General features: G+C 40.9%; 1 protein-coding gene across 4 annotated transcripts in view; it reads right to left on the bottom strand.

The window, feature by feature from the left end:
- Nucleotides 1-611: 611 nt before the first annotated feature.
- Nucleotides 612-19492, bottom strand: part of stck (LIM zinc finger domain containing stck) — a 47911-nt gene continuing 29030 nt past the window's right edge. For 3 of the 4 annotated variants that reach the window (XM_076190295.1, XM_076190299.1, XM_076190298.1), the window contains 4 exons: nt 18501-18642; nt 14114-14372; nt 13391-13497; nt 612-5365 (listed from right to left, as the gene is read on the bottom strand). In XM_076190295.1, coding sequence (XP_076046410.1) covers nt 5267-5365; nt 13391-13497; nt 14114-14372; nt 18501-18642 — 607 coding nt within the window. In that variant the 3' untranslated portion in view covers nt 612-5266. The remainder of the gene's footprint in view (nt 5366-13390; nt 13498-14113; nt 14373-18500; nt 18643-19492) is intronic. The other variant, XM_076190297.1, reaches the window with a different exon arrangement.

Here is a 19492-nt window from a genome sequence, read left to right as displayed (position 1 = left end):
TTCCATACCTCTTTTACTAGTCTTTCTTCACTCAGTCTTTCCATGTGTCCAAACCATCCTAATACTCTTTCAGGGTACTTGGGAAAAAGCCCTTGGTATATGCATACATGTATACTGTGATGCAAGGAAGGGAGGGGGTTGTGTTAGAAACTTCTATCTTCCATATATCTGTACAAGGGGACAGAGAGGGGGGTCACCAATTAAGTGAAGTGGCCTCACTGTGGACATGCTGCATTTTGCTGCATTGCTTCCTTCTGACCCAGGGCAGTGCATGGGATACAGGGATGACCCGTTAACTACGAGGAGATAAGATGAGAGGGAGGAAAGGGTGGTGGATGGGAGTAGGTATATGCCTCTTGACTTGGGCTTCCTCCCTATTATGGGGGAAAAAACCCTTGGGATAGATTTATGTAGTGACCACATATCTACAGTATACTATAGTCGAGGGCCAGTTGATATTTTCATCATGTCTGTCCCGACAGTGGAATGAAAAAGTCTGATTATATGGTGAAAACAAATCAAAATGCAAAGAAATTGTTTATCTCCATATTTTAATGCTTTCTCTTGCATTTGCATGGGCTTATTGGAAAAATAATACCTATACCAAGATAAAAGGTTTAACAGTATATTTTGTCACAAGCAGAATCACAACAATGAAGTTAGCATATTTATTAAACTTCAATAGTACAAAGGATGCAGTCATCTATTGGTCACCACAGCAGTCACAATGTGTGATGATACTCAAATGATGCATCAAAGACTACAGTCATGCCTTCTGTGGGTACAATAATGCTAAAAACTGCTCAGATCTTTTAAAAGACAATGTGTTTAGATTTGATTGCTCAGCTTTGAATACAAGAGTTTATTAATTTGGCACAATTGGTAAAAAAAAATTACTTTGTTCTTAGCCCAAAACTTGCATTAATATTAAAATTCATTACACAACAATGTTAATACTTAAAAAAAAAAAAAAAAAATACACATAATCAATCCTTAATTTGATGACATCAGATTTTTTGGGGGGGTAATATATGACTTGTTTTACTCAGCTGAGGACCCAGCAGGAGAAAATTGGGTTTATTCAGTCTACTCTTGTACTGAATGAAGCTCCTTGATGTTAGCCAACAAAATCTAAATAATATGTAATTAAGGTGAGGGTGATATTGGATGTTAATGATTTTTTATTTTGTTTTTGGCTACAACCAAACCATTTTATTCAAATGAAAGGAGACCCATAGTTAATGGACCAGGTATATTATCAAATTAGAACATGATTTATCATTCAGTATTGGTGTCACCTTGGCTGAATAAAATGCTCATATATTAACCATACATACATACACCAACAACTTTTTCCCCCTTACAAGGGAGGTAGCCAAAATGAAAGGTGTAAATCCACTCCCAGTCACCATCCCTCCCTCCCTCTTTTCTTGACTTCTGTATAAATGAGCTAATTTTTTTTTTTTTTTTTTCTTCTAAAGTATTTCACTTGCCAGGATTAACAATGGGTACCAGCAAATGGTGGTCCTGTGAGATGGACATCAGTAAGAATAATTTCTGAGCTCCCATCTTAAAAAAGCAACACCCTCACCTTCATGTGGAGGTGCAGCCCTAATGGGATGACACTCTGTCTCAGGACTGGGCCAAGGATCTCCATGAACTTGGCTGTACATATTTCCTCTACCTTTTCCATACAAAGAGCTGCAGTTTGCAACTGCTCTCCTCCTGCTACTAAAAGCCAGTGACACAGAGTCACACATTATCCAATGATCACTTATCCATTTGGACAAGTTGGGTATTGATGGCATAGGAAACTCAGACATGAGCTTCTAATTTCCTCATGTTTTGAGAAAAGTCCCATGATGAAAGGACAAGTAATTGGAGGTCCATTCCTATGAGATAATCTTTTGTGACATTACAAAACTAAAAGTTCATATCTAAGTTCCTTTCCCATTAGAGCCCTACACTTATAATATTGTCATTTCACTTGAATTTCAAGTGTTCTTTTCCAACCCTTTTAGAGAAACTTCTGATCATAATGACAACAATGAATTTCAACTCCTGTTGATATTAGTCAATATCAAACAGAAGAAATTAATTCAGGGCACTGAGGTTTTATATATAAAAATTACATTTTGTTCAATGAAATGGGTAGGCACTTAATTGTATGAACACATAAAAAACAACTTAATTATTTACATATGAAATACTTGTATAACTATCCATGAAACATGTAACTCAAATGTATGATGATAAAGAAAACAAAGGAAAATTTGTCACACAGTGACCTGCAAGATGAGATGCTTTCATGATTTACCCTAAACATCAGGAAAGAACGAAAAATAGGAACATATTTTCAGGCACCATTTATTTATTTGTTCTTCTCTCCAACAAACAGGAACAACACGTATACTCATTCACTCACAATCATACACAAGTCTGCAAGCCACAGTAGATTTGATCACTACTCTGTGGAAGTCAGCAGGTACTAAGGAGTACTCAAGTTCAGCATTCTTAATTGTTGTACATACATATTACCTATACTTTCTTGCAATTCATGTTGTCTTTGACTAAGAAAGCAGTGGTTTCCCCTCAAAAACACATTTACTCAATACAAGCACATATTATTCAAGACACCTCTATCTCTCTCTTTTTAAGATTTAAAAATAATCATGGGAGGGGTGGTTGAATGGGTTATATTTGTTCATGGTGGGTGTGTGCTTTGACTCAGCCACCCCTTTATAAGGGGGAAAGGGCTTTTGGTATCTACTGTATATTTATATAAAAATAATATTCCTGAATTTACTGCAGCCTGAGTGTAGGACTGAAATCATCTGTAGCTTGGACTGGTCTCTTAATGATAATTCTGGGAGGTCTTTATGATCCTCTTAATTTCTGCTCTTTAATTTCCTCTCCACAGAATATCATTCATTCTCCAAACTTGTATCTTCTCTGTTTTGCTTAAACCCAGGTAGTACAACCTGTATTGCTTCTTCCTATTTCCTCTGTATTGATTTCCATTCCAAAGTTAACTGTTGCACCAATGTGCCCAATGATATTGTATCGTTTGATTAATTTTCTCAGTTCAGTCAGTAATTTCATCTGTAACTGTGTACCAGAAGTTACAAGGGAGGAAGTAACATTCTAAAAAATATGAAACAAGGAAAAGCATCTGGGGAAGATGGCATATTGATACAGCTTCTGAAAAATGTACTTTGTAGATTAGCTCAACTATGATGTCAGTGTATGGGTATGGAAAACATTTCTGAATTATAGTCCAATGCTGTTGCAATTTTCCTTCACCAGAAAGGCTTAATTACTGACTGATTAGACTGTAATTGAAGGTTCAGTGTTTTCCAAGATTCTTAAAAACAAATTAAAACTTTGAATGATTCATCTTAAGACTAATGAACTTGGTTATTTGAGTGAGAGCTAAAAATGTCTGTGCACCTGCAAATTTATTTATCTAATTGTAATGTACAGGAATACAGTTACACTCATAGGGTCCCATCTGTCTCCATCAGTCAAACTTGGCTTTTTTTTTTATTATTGGACTATTTATCATGTGTGCATGCTTCCTCTATATTATCCTCTTCAAATACTATTTATCTCCTCAAATGTGGATTGCCAGGACACCATGTACTACTGAGACACCATGGTAATAATAATACCTTTTGCCTGAGTTTCATTGACTGGAAACCAACAGCCCCACAGTGGCCAGCAACAGTCCTTGGGCTCTCACACAGAGATCTCTGGAAAGGAACAATGGACTGTTTATATGCTGTGTTAGTGTGGGACTGTTTCTATGTCCTTGGCTTGCAAGGGATGGAGAGCAGTTGCCTGTTATCAACTTTCCTTATGTGAAACAGGTGGAGAAAATACGGGTGAACTTGATAGAGATATTTTGGGTCGAGAGTCCGCACTCCCAAATGAAGGAGAAGGTGTTCATGGGTTTTGAAGACTAGTGGTAGAGATGATTCTATGTAAATCTTGCAAGACCACTAACCACTGCATGCGTGTACCCATCATTGGCCCCATACCATGGTAAATTCTGTCAATGCAAAGCAAAAAAGTAAATCAAACCCTATCTATGACTTGTATATACGTATACACATACTAACAAATGTACTCTAATATTTGTAAAGCATTTTTATGGCCAGTGCACAATTTCACCAGCACATGTGCATACTTGAAAACAAAATCATTACCTTGTTCACCCTTCATAAATTATAGTAAACATTACCATTTTCTAAATGCACCTTCCCTGACAGGATTGCTCATCAGTTAAATAGTCTAATATACTTGTTAATACAATGAGTCAACAAATCTTTTTTTTATAAACAATTTGTATCCAAACAACAAATAACATGCATCATTAATCTGAACACAACATCCCAGGACTTCACTTGGTCACACTGGGTCGAGATCAGTAGGGATACTGACTAAGCATTTAGCAACAATTCTATTTTATATTTCAAATGTTAGCAACTTAAGTTTCTATTATAGGAACCCCATGGAGAGGAAAATTTAAAGAAAAATATATATATATGATTGCTGCCCAGTGCTTTTGCATTCTTATCTTAATTCCATTTCATTAGAACAATGTACATACAGAAAAGCTAAAGCTTTTGTGAAAGATCATCACAATAATTTTTTTTAATATCTAAAACTTTGGCACAGATAAAGTCTTGCATTCTTCAAGTCGTATCACCACCTGGTCTGACCCAAGACATTGTGCTTATTACCAAAATACTACTCTCAATAATGGGTCACAAATCTTTGTACCATTTCAACAGATAAATGCAATAATTTTTGTATTTCTGACAGATTTATTGCAGTTCTTCCTTGTATCTGTAGCATTTGTATATGTCTGAAAAAACTCCAATGTGAGAACTGAAATATTGTGTGTTTGGATTCTTCCTGCACATTTTATAATACTGGTGTACTGAAACATTTCACACCAAGTTGAAGTCAGAAGGCACAAAAGACAAAAAAGGCACTATTACTATTGAATGTTCGTCTAACTTCATTTAAATATTAATGAACATCCATAGACATGGTACTCATATATGATGAACTCTTGTCATCCTAAGGACATGTATTAGGCAAACAAAGCTTTTAGTATTTAACTCTGAAAGTATTATGGTACAGCGTTTACAAAAGAAATAATTATTTTTCCTGTAGACACTGCAACAATTGAGTTGATTCTCCAAAATGAGGTCCATGGGGGTCACCTTGTGCGTTATGTAAACACTGTGGACAGGATCTATGGAAGAGGTTTTCCTCCTCTGGCTTGAACCTCATGCTGCCTCTTTAACCTTTTCTTCAGCTCCTGTGGGAATCTCTCGTAACACTTCTTACAGATCTGAGAAAAAATTACACAGAAAAATCAGGCAATGGCAAGAAAAAAATCTATCTATCTATATGCCAAGGGCTTTTTCTCCCTTATAAGGGAGGTAGCCAAATCAAAAGGCACACACCCACTCCCACCCATTCCACTCCCATCCACCACCCTTTCTTCTCTTTCATCTTAGCTCCTTGTGGATGATTTGTCATCCCTGTATCCCATCCACTGCCTTGGGTCAGAAGCAATGCAAGACCCAGTACATCCACACACACACACAAACATACATACAGAATTATGAAAGGAAAAGAATGCCTTGAGAGAGAGGACCTATTAAAACGGGACAGAGGAAAACAAGAGCACATGCAATGAAACTCAAAAAGGATAACTACAGAAGAGACCTGAAAAAGAACAGCTTTCCATATAGAGTGATAGATGAATGGAACAAATGGATGAAGAAATAGTGTGTGTAAACACAATACAACAATTTAAGAACAAACTTGATCTTGTGAGATACAAAAACGGGTCACCACGAGCATAGCTCCCCTTCCCGTATAATACAACTAGGTAAATACATGCATATATATATATATATATACATATATATTTATATATATACATATATGTATATATATATATATATATATATATATATATATATATTTATATATATATACATATATATATATATATATACATATACATACATATACCAAGGCTTTTTCCCCCTTACAAGGGAGGTAGCCAAAAAGGAAAAGGCATAAAATCATTCACACCCATTCCATCCCTGAATACACTCCACACTCCCTCTTATCTTAGCACCTCCTAGATGACGGGCCATCCCTGCACCTTGTCCATTGCCCTGGGTCAGAAGCAGTGTCGCAAGACATGGCACATCCACAGCAAGGCCGCTTCATTAAATCGGCGACCCCCCCCCTCTCCATCCCCCCATATAAATAAGATGGGGAGAAATCCCTTTGGACTGCATCAAATTTTGCTCACACATACTACCTCACCCCCATCCCCCCGCCCATTCCACCTCATGCATCACAACATCATCCATATACAACCATTCTCCATTCACCTGTCTTCTGTCCTCTCCCGTCCTTCCTCAACAGACATTCCCCTCTTCCCCAAAGCCCCCTTCACCCCATCCATCCATCTCATCCTAGGACGTCCCTTCATGTTCACTCCCCACACATCTGCCTTCCATACCTCTTTTACTAGTGTTTCTTCACTCATTCTTTCCATGTGTCCAAACCATCCTAATACTCTTTCATCAACCCTATCTCCCAACTCCCTTTCCACCCCTGTTCTTCTCCTCACCTCCTCATTTCTCACTCTATCCACCCTATTAACCCCCATCATACTTCTCAGACACCTCATCTCAAACACATTCAAACTCCTTCTCTCTTCCTCTCTTATGTTCCATGTTTCTGCCCCATACAGTGCTGTTGGCACAATCACTCCTTCATACAGTCTCCTCTTAGCATCCATTCCCAAATGTCTATTCCTCATTACACTTCTTAATCCACCAAGGTATTTACTCGCCTCTCTCAATCTACATTCTACCTCCACCTTCACTCCACCTTTTCCTGCCACATTTGCACCCAAGTATCTAAAGCTATCCACTTCCTCCAGTCGCTCTCCCTTAATGCTCACTTCCAGACTACTGCCACTTTCACCCCTTGTACATCTCATCACCTTACTTTTACCCACATTTATCTTCAGCTTTCTTCTATCACTCACCCTCCCAAACTCTGTCACCAACTTCCTCAATCCCTCCTCCGATCCTGCTACAAGCGCAGTGTCGTCCGCAAACAACAGCTGGCTCACCTCCCACTTTTCTCCATTTTCATTAACCATCTCCAATCCCTGACCCACTACCCTTGCATTTACCTCTCGCACTACCCCATCCATGTATAAGTTGAACAGCCAGGGCGACATAACGCATCCTTGACGAAGTCCCACCTTTACCTCAAACCACTCACTCTCTCCATTTCTAATCCTGACACAAGCTCTACTACTCTCATCAAAACTCTTGACCGCTCCTAAAAGCTTTCCTCCTATACCGTATATCCGCAAAACCTCCCACAGTGCTTTTCTGTCTACCCTGTCATAAGCCTTTTCCAGATCCATAAAGGCCCAAAAAACATCCTTCCCCTTTCCTATAGCTTTCTCACATATCTGTCTTACCACAAAAATCTGATCTACACAACCTCTACCCATCCTAAATCCACACTATTCCTCACCAATTACTCCCTCTGTTCCTCTCCTAATTCTCTCATTCAAGATCCTCCCATAAGCCTTCTCAACTACACTTAACAAGCTAACCCCTCTGAAACTACTACATTCACACTTGTCCCTTTTTCCCTTGTAAAGTGGAACTATACAGGCACTCCTCCAGTCCTCCGGCACTCTACCCTCTCTCCAGCAAACATTAAATAACCTCACCAGCCAGTCCACCATCACTGTACCTCCTTTCTTTTAGACATTCTGCATGGCATCCATCCAGACCAGGTGCCTTACCTGCTTTCATCATCTTAACAACTGCCTTCACTTCATCCTTATTTCTCCTCCATTTTCCTCACTCCTCACTCTCATTTTCTTAGCATTTCCCACTGCAGCTATCTTTCCCTCCCTATCCTCCTTCACATTTAGCAACTCCCTAAAATATTCTGCCCATCTTCCCCTTACTGCCTTCTCTTCAATTATCATCTCTCCATCTGCACCTTTTACCTTTTCTTCTCTACTTGATTCGCCTCCTCTTCCTCTCTTAATTTCTTTCCAAAACATCTTTTTATTACTTTCAAAATTTTCTGTCATACTCTTACCCCATTTCACATCTGCTCTCCATTTTGCCTCCTTTACCTTTTGCTTTACTTCTCTTTTCTTTTCTTTGTACCTCTCATATGACTCCCTCGTCCTATTTTGTAACCAATCTGTGAAAGCTCACTTCTTCTCTTCTACAACCTTCTTTGTTTCCTCATCCCACCATTCACTATCCTTCCTTCTATTTCCTCTTGTCCTTCTTGTTCCACACACCATCTTTGCACACTTTGTGACTCCCTCCTTGAACCATCCCCATTCCTCCTCCACACCTAGCTCTACTCTATCCTTCACTCCCTACCACTCCTCCTTCAGCTTTTTCTTGTACTCCTTCTCCTTTTCCTTTTCATTTAACGAGTTCACTCTGAGCACCTCCCTACCTTTTGTCCCTTTCCTCTTTCTCCATCTATCCTCCACTCTCAACTTACCTTCCACCAAAAAATGATGATATTCCCCCACCCTCTCCCCTTAGCACATGTACATCCTTAACTCTTCCTATCATAATCCTATTTACCACTACATAGTCCATTAACGCTCTATCTACCACCCTCTCCCATGTGTACTTATGCTTGACTTTCTTTCGAAACACTGTATTTGCTATCATCAACTCTCTTTCTAGACACATTTCCACCATCAACTCTCCACTACGATTCTTTCCTGGAACTCCACATTTCCCAACCACTCCATCAATTGGATCATTTCCTACTCTAGCATTAAGGTCTCCCAGTACTATTACATTGACACTTCTCCCTAAATCCTCTATGCACTCATTTAAATCTATCCAAAAAGCCTCCCTTTCTTCTACACTCTTCTCACTGCCAGGCCCATATGCACTTACAAAGACCCACATCTCCTTTCCCAGTTTCACCTTCATCCACATTATCCTTGAGGAAACCTCCTTCCACTCCACTACACATTTACCTATCTCTTCACTTACTAGTATAGCCACCCCTTCCCTCCCTCGCCCTCTCTTCACACCTGATAACCTCCCATTTACACTCCCAAACTTACACTCGCCCTTCCCTTTCAGCTTAGTTTCACTCAAAGCCAACACATCCATCTTTCTTCTCACAAACATACTACCTATCTCTTCCCTTTTACTCTCATCTGTACCACATCCATGCCCATTAAAAGACCCAAACCTTAGGGTGCTGGGTGGAAAACTCCCAGACCCTCTTATGCCTTTGCATTTTTTTTTTTTAGGAATGTCCCCTGTGGGGCTACAAGGAGAAGGATGTTTAGTCCCAGTCCCTGTCCCTTTCTTCTCGCCTTTTATGATCCAAGTGGAAATACTTGGTGGCAGTATTCTTTTCCCCCACCAAATATACATACATATACCAAGGCTTTTTCCCCCTTACAAGGGAGGTAGCCAAAAAGGGAAAGGCATAAAATTATTTCCACCCATTCCATCCCTGAATACACTCCACACCCCTCCACCCTCCCTCTTATCTGAGCACCTCCTGGATGACGGGTCATCCCTGCACCTTGTCCACTGCTTTAGTTAGGCCAATCATATATATATATTGGTATATATATGAATCAGAAATGAATAATGGACATCTGAATTGGAGATCTAATATAAAAATTGGAACTTGGACTGTAAAGTCTTTATATATGATTGGCCTAACTAAAGCATTGGTAACAGAAATGGATAAATATAACATTTATATAATTGCAGTACTAGAAACCAGATGGTTAGGAAGTGGTGAGTGTGACCTTGGTAAACACACTATACTGTACAGTGGGAGAGCAGACCAAAGACATGAGGAGGGGGTAGGTATATGTATAACAAAGAAAATGAGAGAATCGCTAATGGAGTGTAAACCAATCAGTGAAAGGATAATGAGTATAAGATTAAGGGGTAAATGGTTTAATGTAACCTTAATATGTGTATATGCATCAACCAAAGAAAAAGAGGAAAGAATAAAAGATGAATTTTATGAGGAACTACAGATGATCATGGACAAGACAAGTAAGCATGATGTAATGATAATTTTGGGTGATCTAAATGCCAAGGTAGGATGGAAGTTGAGGCTTTCGGACCATCAATAGGAAAAGAAAGCCTCCATGAAGAAACGAATGATAACGGGACAAGACTAGCACAACTTGCCTTAAAGTAATAATTTAATCATAGGAGGAACTTGCTTTCAACATAAGAACATACATAAAGAGACTTGGGTATCGCCAGATGGACATACTAGAAACCAAATTGACCATGTAATTATCAATAGAAAACACAGAAATGTATTGCAGGATATTAGAAGCTACAGAGGAGTAGATTGCAACACTGACCACTTCCTGGTTCTGGGAAGGATTAGAGCTAAACTATCAATAAAGAAATCAAAACCAGAGGAAAAGAGGAAAATATTTCATTTAGAAAGACTGAAGGAAACAGAACTAAAGGATAATTTTCAGCTGAAATTAATCAATAGGTTCAGAATATTGGATATTTTAGAGGAAGAAACAGAAGAGAAAAGTGTAAACTAGACTTGTCAAACATAGTAAGAGAAGTGGCTGAGCAGGAAATTGGTTTTGCACCTAAAGAAAGAAGGAATCATTGGTTTGATAATGAGTGTAAGGCAGCACTCGAAGAAAGGAATAGCACAAGGCAAGGTAATAGGACAATAAAACAGCAAGGCACAGAGGGAAAATTACAGACTAAAGAAAATAGAGATGGAGGAGAAATAAGGAAAGATGAAGTGAAAGCTGTTAAGATGATGAGAGCAGGTAAGGCACCTGAGTTGGATGGATGCCATGCAGAATGTCTGAAGAAAGGAGGTACAGTTATGGTAGACTGGCTGGTGAGGTTATTTAATGTTTGTTTAAGAGAGGGTAGAGTGCCAGAGGACTGGAGGAGTGCCTGTATAGTTCCACTTTACAAGGGAAAGGAGGAAAAGTGTGAGTGTAGTAGTTGCAGAGGGATCAGCTTATTGAGTGTAGTTGGGAAGGCTTATGGGAGGGTTTTGATTGAGAGGATTAGTAGAGGAACAGAGGGAGTAATTGGTGAGGAACAGTGTGATTTTAGGACAGGTAGGGGTTGTGTAGATCAGATATTTGTGGTAAGACAGATATGTGAGAAAGCTATAGGAAAAGGTAAGGATGTTTTTTTGGCTTTTATGGATCTGGAAAAGGCTTATGACAGGGTAGACAGGAAGGCACTGTGGGAGGTACTGCAGATATATGGGATAGGAAGAGAGCTGTTAAGAGCAGTCAAGAGTTTTTACAAGAGTAGTAGAGCTTGTGTTAGGATTAGAAATGGAGAAAGTGAATGGTTTGAGGTAAAGTTGGGACTTCATTAGGGATGTGTTATGTCGCCCTGGCTATTCAATCTTTACATGGATGGGGTGATGCAGGAGGTGAATGCATGGGTAGTGGGTCAGGGGTTGGAGATGGTTAAAGAAAATGGAGAAAAGTGGGAAATAAGCCAGTTGTTGTTTGCTGACGACACTGCGCTTGTAGCAGGATCAGAGGAGGGATTGAGGAAGTTAGTGACAGAGTTTGAGAAGGTGTGTGAAAGAAGGAAGCTGAAGATAAATGTGAGCAAAAGTAAGGTGATGAGAGACTGGAGGAAGTAGATAGTTTTAGATACGTGGGTGCGAATGTGGCAGGAAAGGGAGGAGTGGGAGTGGAGGTAGAATCTAGATTGAGAGAAGCAAGTAAATGCCTTGATGAATTTAAAAGGTGTAATGAGAAATAGACATTTGGGAATGGATGCTAAGAGGAGGTTATATGAAGGAGTGATTATGCCAACAGCACTGTATGGGGCAGAAACATGGAACATAAGAGAGGAAGGGAGGAGTTTGAATGTGTTTGAGATGAAATATCTAAGAAGTATGATAGGGATTACTAGGCTAGACAGAGTGAGAAATGAGGAGGTGAGGAGGAGAACAGGGGGTGGAAAGGGAGCTGGGAGATAGGGTTGATGAAAGAGTATTAGGATGGTTTGGACACATGGAAAGAATGAGTGAAGAAAGATTAGTAAAAGAGGTGTGGAAGGCAGAGGTGAAAGGAGTGAATATGAGGGGGTGTCCTAGGATGAGATGGATGGATGGGGTGAAAGGGGCATTACAAAAGAGAGGAATGTCTGTTGAGGAAGGACGGGAGAGGACAGAAGATAGGGGTGAATGGAGAAGGGTTGTGTATGGATGATGCTGTGATGCATGAGGGTGAGTGGGTAGGGGATGGGGGGTGAGGAAGTACATCATACATATACCAAAGGCTTTTTCCCCCTAATGGGGGGGTAGCCAAAAAGAAAAAGGCATAGAAACCACTCCCACCCATTCCATTTCCTATATATTCCACTCCCCTCCACCCTCCTCCCTCCCTCCCATCTTGGCACCTCCTGGATGATGGGTCATCCCTGCATCCTGTCCAATAGACATTTGGGAATGGATGCCAAGAGGAGATTGTATGAAGGAGTGACTGTGCTGACAGCACTATATGGGGCAGAAACATGGAACATAAGAGAGGAATAGGGGAATTTGAATGTGATTGAGATTAGGTGCCTGAGAAGTATGATAGGGATTACTAGGTTGGATAGAGGGAGAAATGAGGAGGTGAGGAGGAGAGTGGAGGTGGAAAGGGAGTTGGGAGATAGGGTTGATAAAAGAGTATTGGAATGGTTTGAACACATGGAAAGAATGAATAAAGATTAGTAAAAGAGGTGTGGAAGGCAGATGTGGAAGGAGTGAACATGAGGGGCTGACCAAGAATGAGATGGATGAATAGGGTAAAAGGGGCATCGGGAAAGAGGGGAATGTCTGTTGACGAAGGGAGGGAGAAGACACAAGATAGGGGTAGAGAATGTGTATGTATAATGCTGCAGTGCATGGAAGGGAGTGGGGAGGATGGGGTGAGGGAGTATGTGTGAATGGTATTTTGACACAGCCTGAAGGGATTTCTCCCCATCTTCTCTTTTTCTGCATGAGGGGACAGAGAGGGGAGGTCACTGATTAAATAAAGTGGCCTTGCTGTGTATGTGCTGTGTCTTGCTGCATTCCTTCTCACCCACTGCAGTGGGAGAGATATGGGGATATATAGACAGATCAGTATCTGCAACATCCAGATGAATTTACAATGGCATGAATTCTTAAAAGGTTGTCACTTTGATCTATACATCATTCTCCAAATCTCTGTCACTTGCATACATTTTTACTTGTTAGGCACCCTAACCATGACCTATGATTAGTACAAATACAAACATTAATTTACACTCACCGGCTTCTGATCAAACTCAAAGAATTTTGTTTTCTGTGTCATTTTTATATCGCAAAGTGCACATGCAAAGTGATGTGTACACCATGCCTTGTTAAGAGCCAGCACCACTAGAAACAATGATAAAAATGAATAAATTAATACACATGTCATCAGAACATCACAATACATATGATTATAATTACCAGTTACTAATCATCCTACTTTTCATATTTCTCTCCCATGAGGAGCCACAGCAAAGTATGCTGTGACTTGGCCACCCACTTTGAAAGACTGAGGCCTTTGTATATATTTGTACTTATATGACAAAATAATATAAAAATATCAACACATTTGAATATCATCATTCTAGTCACTTTAACCACTTCAGTACAAGTCAAATTCTCACATTCAGCATTGGCTGCCATATGTACCACTCACATTATAAAGTCAATGCTTTATTACTTGTTCTCTTTTACTCTGAGTAATAATTAACACAGAAAACATGATCAAACCAGTTCACAGAATCCTGGAGTAACTCATGTACAACTACAAAAAAAAATTATAATCTAGAGGCCAACACTGGATCCTTGTGTACCCACTCGTGCTTCATGATGCCTACACAGGCATCACCATACCAAAGTGCTTTATTAGCTAGACTCTTGTAAACATATAATGAAATTACACTTCCTTTACTATATTATTTGAGTCTTTGGGTAAGGAAATAAAATAATATGTATGGCTTACCATCTCCATAAATAACTTGATTACAAATAAAACACAGGTTACCAAAGAGTTCATGGTAGTGTGTTTCACAGTAAGCAAGACCCTTCTTCTCATAATGCCGATGCCCCATGAAGGGTTTCTCACATTTAGCACATACAAAATGCTCCACGTGCCAGTGTTTCCCTAAGGCCGTCACTACGCGCTCCTCAATGGGCCGCCGACACGCACCACATATAGGAATCCCCATTTTATCATGACAGCGTAAACAGTACAATTCGTTCTGCAAAAGAAACATTAAAAATTACTGAAAGAAATGAGAGGTAGATCTATCTCTGACTTTAGGATGGAAAGGACCACATTTTTATTGAGAGGAACAGCAGGTTATTTCTGCATATACATGAATGTGTGTACTTGTAAAGTCTCGAGTGAATGAGGGTGGGGTTGCCATGTAATGAAATGGATGTGGTAAACCAGCTTTCACTCTAAGGTTCTGCTGTAGAGGTGCTACTGTGTCTTAATAAGTATCACATAATGAGAAATAAAAACCAACAATTACACCCCTCATACTACTATCAGCTGGTGGCACATAAACTGCCCCATACTAACACAACTCAGACAAGAGTCCAATATTTTTTTACAGGGAGGTTGTTTGTTGATTGTATGAGGAGGGATGTTTTGTTGGGACTTTGCTGGAATTTACTGTTTTGGTTTGGTAGTGGGAAAACTTGGTGGCAGTATTCTTTTCCCCCACCACAGGGAAATGTGTTTCCCACCAAGTGGGAAAAGTTTTCCCACTTGGATCGTAAGAGGCGAGAAGAAAGGGACGGGGAGAGGGACTAGGCATCCTTCTCCCTGTAGCCCCACGGGGCACACATCCTAAAGACAAAAGTGAAGGCATAAGGGGTGCTGGCGGGCCTCGGGCCAGCACCCTAAGGTTTGGGTCTTTTAATGTGCGTGGATGTGGTACAGATGAGAGTAAAAGGGAAGAGATAGGTAGTATGTTTGTGAGAAGAAAGTTGGATGTGTTGGCTTTGAGTGAAACTAAGTTGAAAGGGAAGGGTGAGTGTATGTTTGGGAGTGTAAGTGGGAGGTTATCAGGAGTGAAGAGAGGGCGAGGGAGGGAAGGGGTGGCTATTCTAGTAAGTGAGGAGATAGGTAAAGGGGTAGTGGAGTGGAAGGAGGTTTCCTCAAGGATAATGTGGATGAAGGTGAAACTGGGAAAGGAGATGTGGGTCTTTGTAAGTGCATATGGGCCGGGCAGTGAGAAGAGCATGGAAGAAAGGGAGGCCTTTTGGATAGATTTAAATGAGTGCATAGAGGGTTTAGGAAGAAATGTCAATGTAATAGTACTGGGAGACCTTAATGCTAGAGTGGGAAATGGTCCAATCGATGGAGTGGTTGGGAAATGTGGAGTTCCAGGAAAGAATCGTAGTGGAGAGTTGATGGTGGAAATGTGTCTAGAAAGAGAGTTGATGATAGCAAATACAGTGTTTCGGAAGAAAGTCAAGCATAAGTACACATGGGAGAGGGTGGTGGAGGGAAGGGTGGTAGATAGAGCGCTAATGGATTATGTAGTGGTAAATAGGATTATGATAGGAAGAGTTAAGGATGTACATGTGCTAAGGGGAGAGGGTGGGGGAATATCAGATCATTTTTTGGTGGAAGGTAAGTTGAGAGTGGAGGATAGATGGAGAAGGAGGAAAGGGACAAAAGGTAGGGAGGTTCTTAGAGTGAACTCCTTGAATGAAAAGGAGAAGGAGTACGAAAAGAAGCTGAAGGAGGAGTGGGAGGGAGTAAAGGATAGAGCAGAGATGGGTGTGGAGGAGGAATGGGGATGGTTCAAGGAGGGAGTCTTAAAGTGTGCAAGGATGGTGTGTGGAACAAGAAGAACAGGGGGAAATAGAAGAAAGGGTAGTGAATGGTGGGATGAGGAAACAAAGAAGGTTGTAGAAGAGAAGAAGCGAGCATTCACAGATTGGTTACAAAAGAGGACAGGGGAGTCATATGAGACGTACAAAGAAAAGAAAAGAGAAGTAAAGCAAAAGGTAAAGGAGGCAAAGAGGAGAGCAGATGTGAAATGGGGTAGGAGTATGACAGAAAATTTTGAAAGTAATAAAAAGATGTTTTGGAAAGAAATTAAGAGAGGAAGAGGAGGCGAATCAAGTAGGGAAGAAAAGGTAAAAGGTACAGATGGAGAGTTGATAATGGAAGAGATGGCAGTGAGGGGAAGATGGGCAGAATATTTTAGGGAGTTGCTGAATGTGAAGGAGGATAGGGAAGGAAAGATAGCTGCAGTGGGAAATACGAAAAAAATGAAAGTGATGAGTGAGGAGAATGGAGGAGAAATAAGGAAGGATGAGGTGAAGGCAGTTGTAAAGATGATGAAAGCAGGTAAGGCACCTGGTCTGGATGGATGTCATGCAGAATGTCTGAAAAAGGGAGGTTCAGTGATGGTGGACTGGTTGGTGAGATTATTTAATGTTTGCTGGAGAGAGGGTAGAGTACCGGAGGACTGGAGTAGTGCCTGTATAGTTCCTCTTTACAAGGGAAAAGGGGACAAGTGTGAATGTAGTAATTTCAGAGGGATTAGCCTGTTGAGTGTAGTAGGGAAGGCTTATGGGAGAATCTTAATTGAGAGGATTAGGAGAGGAACAGAAGGAGTAATTGGTGAGGAACAGTGTGGATTTAGGACGGGTAGAGGTTGTGTAGATCAGATCTTTGTGGTAAGACAGATATGTGAGAAAGCTATAGGAAAGGGGAAGGATGTTTTTTGGGCTTTTATGGATCTGGAAAAGGCTTATGATAGGGTAGACAGAAAGGCACTGTGGGAGGTTATGCAGATTTATGGGATAGGAGGAAAGCTTTTGGGAGCTGTCAAGAGTTTTTATGTGAGTAGTAGAGCATGTGTTAGGATTGGAAATGGAGAGAGTGAGTGGTTTGAAGTAAAGGTGGGACTTCGTCAAGGATGCGTTATGTCGCCCTGGCTGTTCAACTTATACATGGATGGGGTGGTGCGAGAGGTGAATGCTAGGGTAGTGAGTCAGGGATTGGAGATGGTTAAAGAAAATGGAGAAAAGTGGGAGGTGAGCCAGCTGTTGTTTGCGGACGACACTGCGCTTGTGGCAGGGTCAGAGGAGGGATTGAGGAAGCTGGTGGCAGAGTTTGGGAGAGTATGTGATAGAAGAAAGCTAAAGATAAATGTGGGTAAAAGTAAGGTGATGAGATGTACAAGGGGTGAAAGTGGCAGTAGACTGGAAGTGAACATTAAGGGAGAGCGACTGGAGGAAGTGGATAGTTTTTAGATACTTGGGTGCAAGTGTAGCAGGAAAAGGTGGAGTGAAGGTGGAGGTAGAATGTAGATTGAGAGAAGCGAGTAAATGCCTTGGTGGTTTAAAGAGTATAATGAGAAATAGACATTTGGGAATGGATGCGAAGAGGAGACTGTATGAAGGAGTGATTGTGCCAACAGCACTGTATGGGGCAGAAACGTGGAACATAAGAGAAGAAGAGAGAAGGAGTTTGAATGTTTTTGAGATGAGGTGTCTGAGAAGTATGGTGGGGGTTACTAGGCTAGATAGAGTGAGAAATGAGGAGGTGAGGAGGAGAACAGGGGTGAAAAAGGATTTGGGAGAGAGGGTTGATGAAAGAATATTAGGATGGTTTGGACACATGGAAAGAATGAGTGAAGAAAGACTAGTAAAAGAGGTATGGAAGGCAGATGTGGAGGGAGTGAACATGAGGGGACGTCCTAGGATGAGGTGGATGGATGGGGTGAAGGGGGCTTTGGGGAAGAGGGGAATGTCTGTTGAGGAAGGAAGGGAGAGGACGGAAGACAGAGGTGAGTGGAGAATGGTTGTATATGGATGATGTTGTGACTGCATGAGGAGGAATGGGCGGAGGGGTGAGCGGGGGGGGTAGTATGTGTGAGTAAATTTTGACGCAGCCCGAAGGGATTTCTCCCCGTCCTCCCTTTATATGCAAAGGGGGACGGAGAGGGGGGGTCGCCGATTAAATGAAGCGGCCTTGCTGTGGATGTACTGTGTCTTGCGACACTGCTTCTGACCCAGGGCGGTGGGCAGGGTTCAGGGATGACCCGTCATCCAGGAGGTGCTCAGATGAGAGGAAGGGTGGGAGGGGTGTGGAGTGTATTTAGGGATGAAATGGGTGGGAGTGTTTTTATGCCTTTCCCTTTGTGGCTACCTCCCTTGGAAGGGGGAAAAAGCCTTGGTATATGTATGTATGTATGTATGTATGGTTTGGTAGTGGTCAAGGATTTTTGTCATCTGGTCTCCTGGTTGAGTCAATGAGGGGTTGGAGTATGGAGTGTTGATGTAGTGTATGATAGCTTTTTGGTGATGTCTTGTTTTCTTTATTTGTACTTGTCCAGTGATTATTTCTACTGTCTTACCATTTCATTAACCGTATACCCTGGTCGACTCTTAACCTCCCTAGCATCGGCATTTAATTCAATGCCACATGATGCGCAGTTAAAGTGGTATGGGTGGAAAGTGTCACCTCGCCACCGAAGAGGTTGTCCATCTATGGGTGCACTGGTTGAAAGAAGATGATTTTATGTTTATAAATTTCTCAGTAGAATTTAATACCTTTGCACATTTCCAAATACTACAATTGCTCAAATATTTAATCAGATATACACACATATGAAACACATGGTCAAGCTTAGGCATCTTTGTCTATACAGATGTAACAAAGACCTATACTAAGGTGGTTACACACTAAATACAGTTATAATGATAATAATAATAATTATTAATGAATATTTAATAAAGTGAGTATTAAGGGAGAGAGACTGGAGGAAGTGGATGGCTTTAGATACTTGGGGGCAAATGTGGTGAGACAGGGAGTGGAGGTGAAGGTAGAATGTATATTGAAAGAAGCAAGTAAATGCCTTGGGGGATTAAAAAGCATAATGAGAAATAGACATTTGGGAATGGATGCCAAGAGGAGATTGTATGAAGTGGTGATTATGACAATAGCACTGTATGGGGCAGAAACATGGAACATAAGAGAGGGAGAGAGGAAGAGTTTAAATATGTTGAAATGAAATGCTTGAGAAGTATGGTCGGGATTATTAGGCTGGATAGAATGAGAAATGAGGAGGTGATAAGGGGAGTGTGGGTGAAAAAGGAGTTGGGAGATAGGGTTGATGAAAGAATATTGGGATGGTTTGGACACATGGAGAATGAGTGAAGAAATATTAGTAAAAGAGGTTTGGAGGGTAGAGGTGGAGGGGGTGACCAAGGATGAGGTGCATGGATGGGGTAAAAGGGGCATTGGGAAAGAGGGGAATGTCTGTTGAGGAAGGGAGAAGACAGAAGATAGGGGTGAGTGGAGAATGGTTATGTATGGATGATTCTGTGATGCATGGAATGGAGTGGG

This window comes from Oratosquilla oratoria, chromosome 9 (assembly GCF_046742065.1).
Source record: "Oratosquilla oratoria isolate Oo_2021 chromosome 9, ASM4674206v1, whole genome shotgun sequence".
In the NCBI taxonomy this organism is placed as follows: Eukaryota; Metazoa; Arthropoda; class Malacostraca; order Stomatopoda; family Squillidae; genus Oratosquilla; species Oratosquilla oratoria.
Note: the sequence above shows the minus strand (reverse complement) of the source record. Positions and strands in the feature narration are given on the sequence as shown.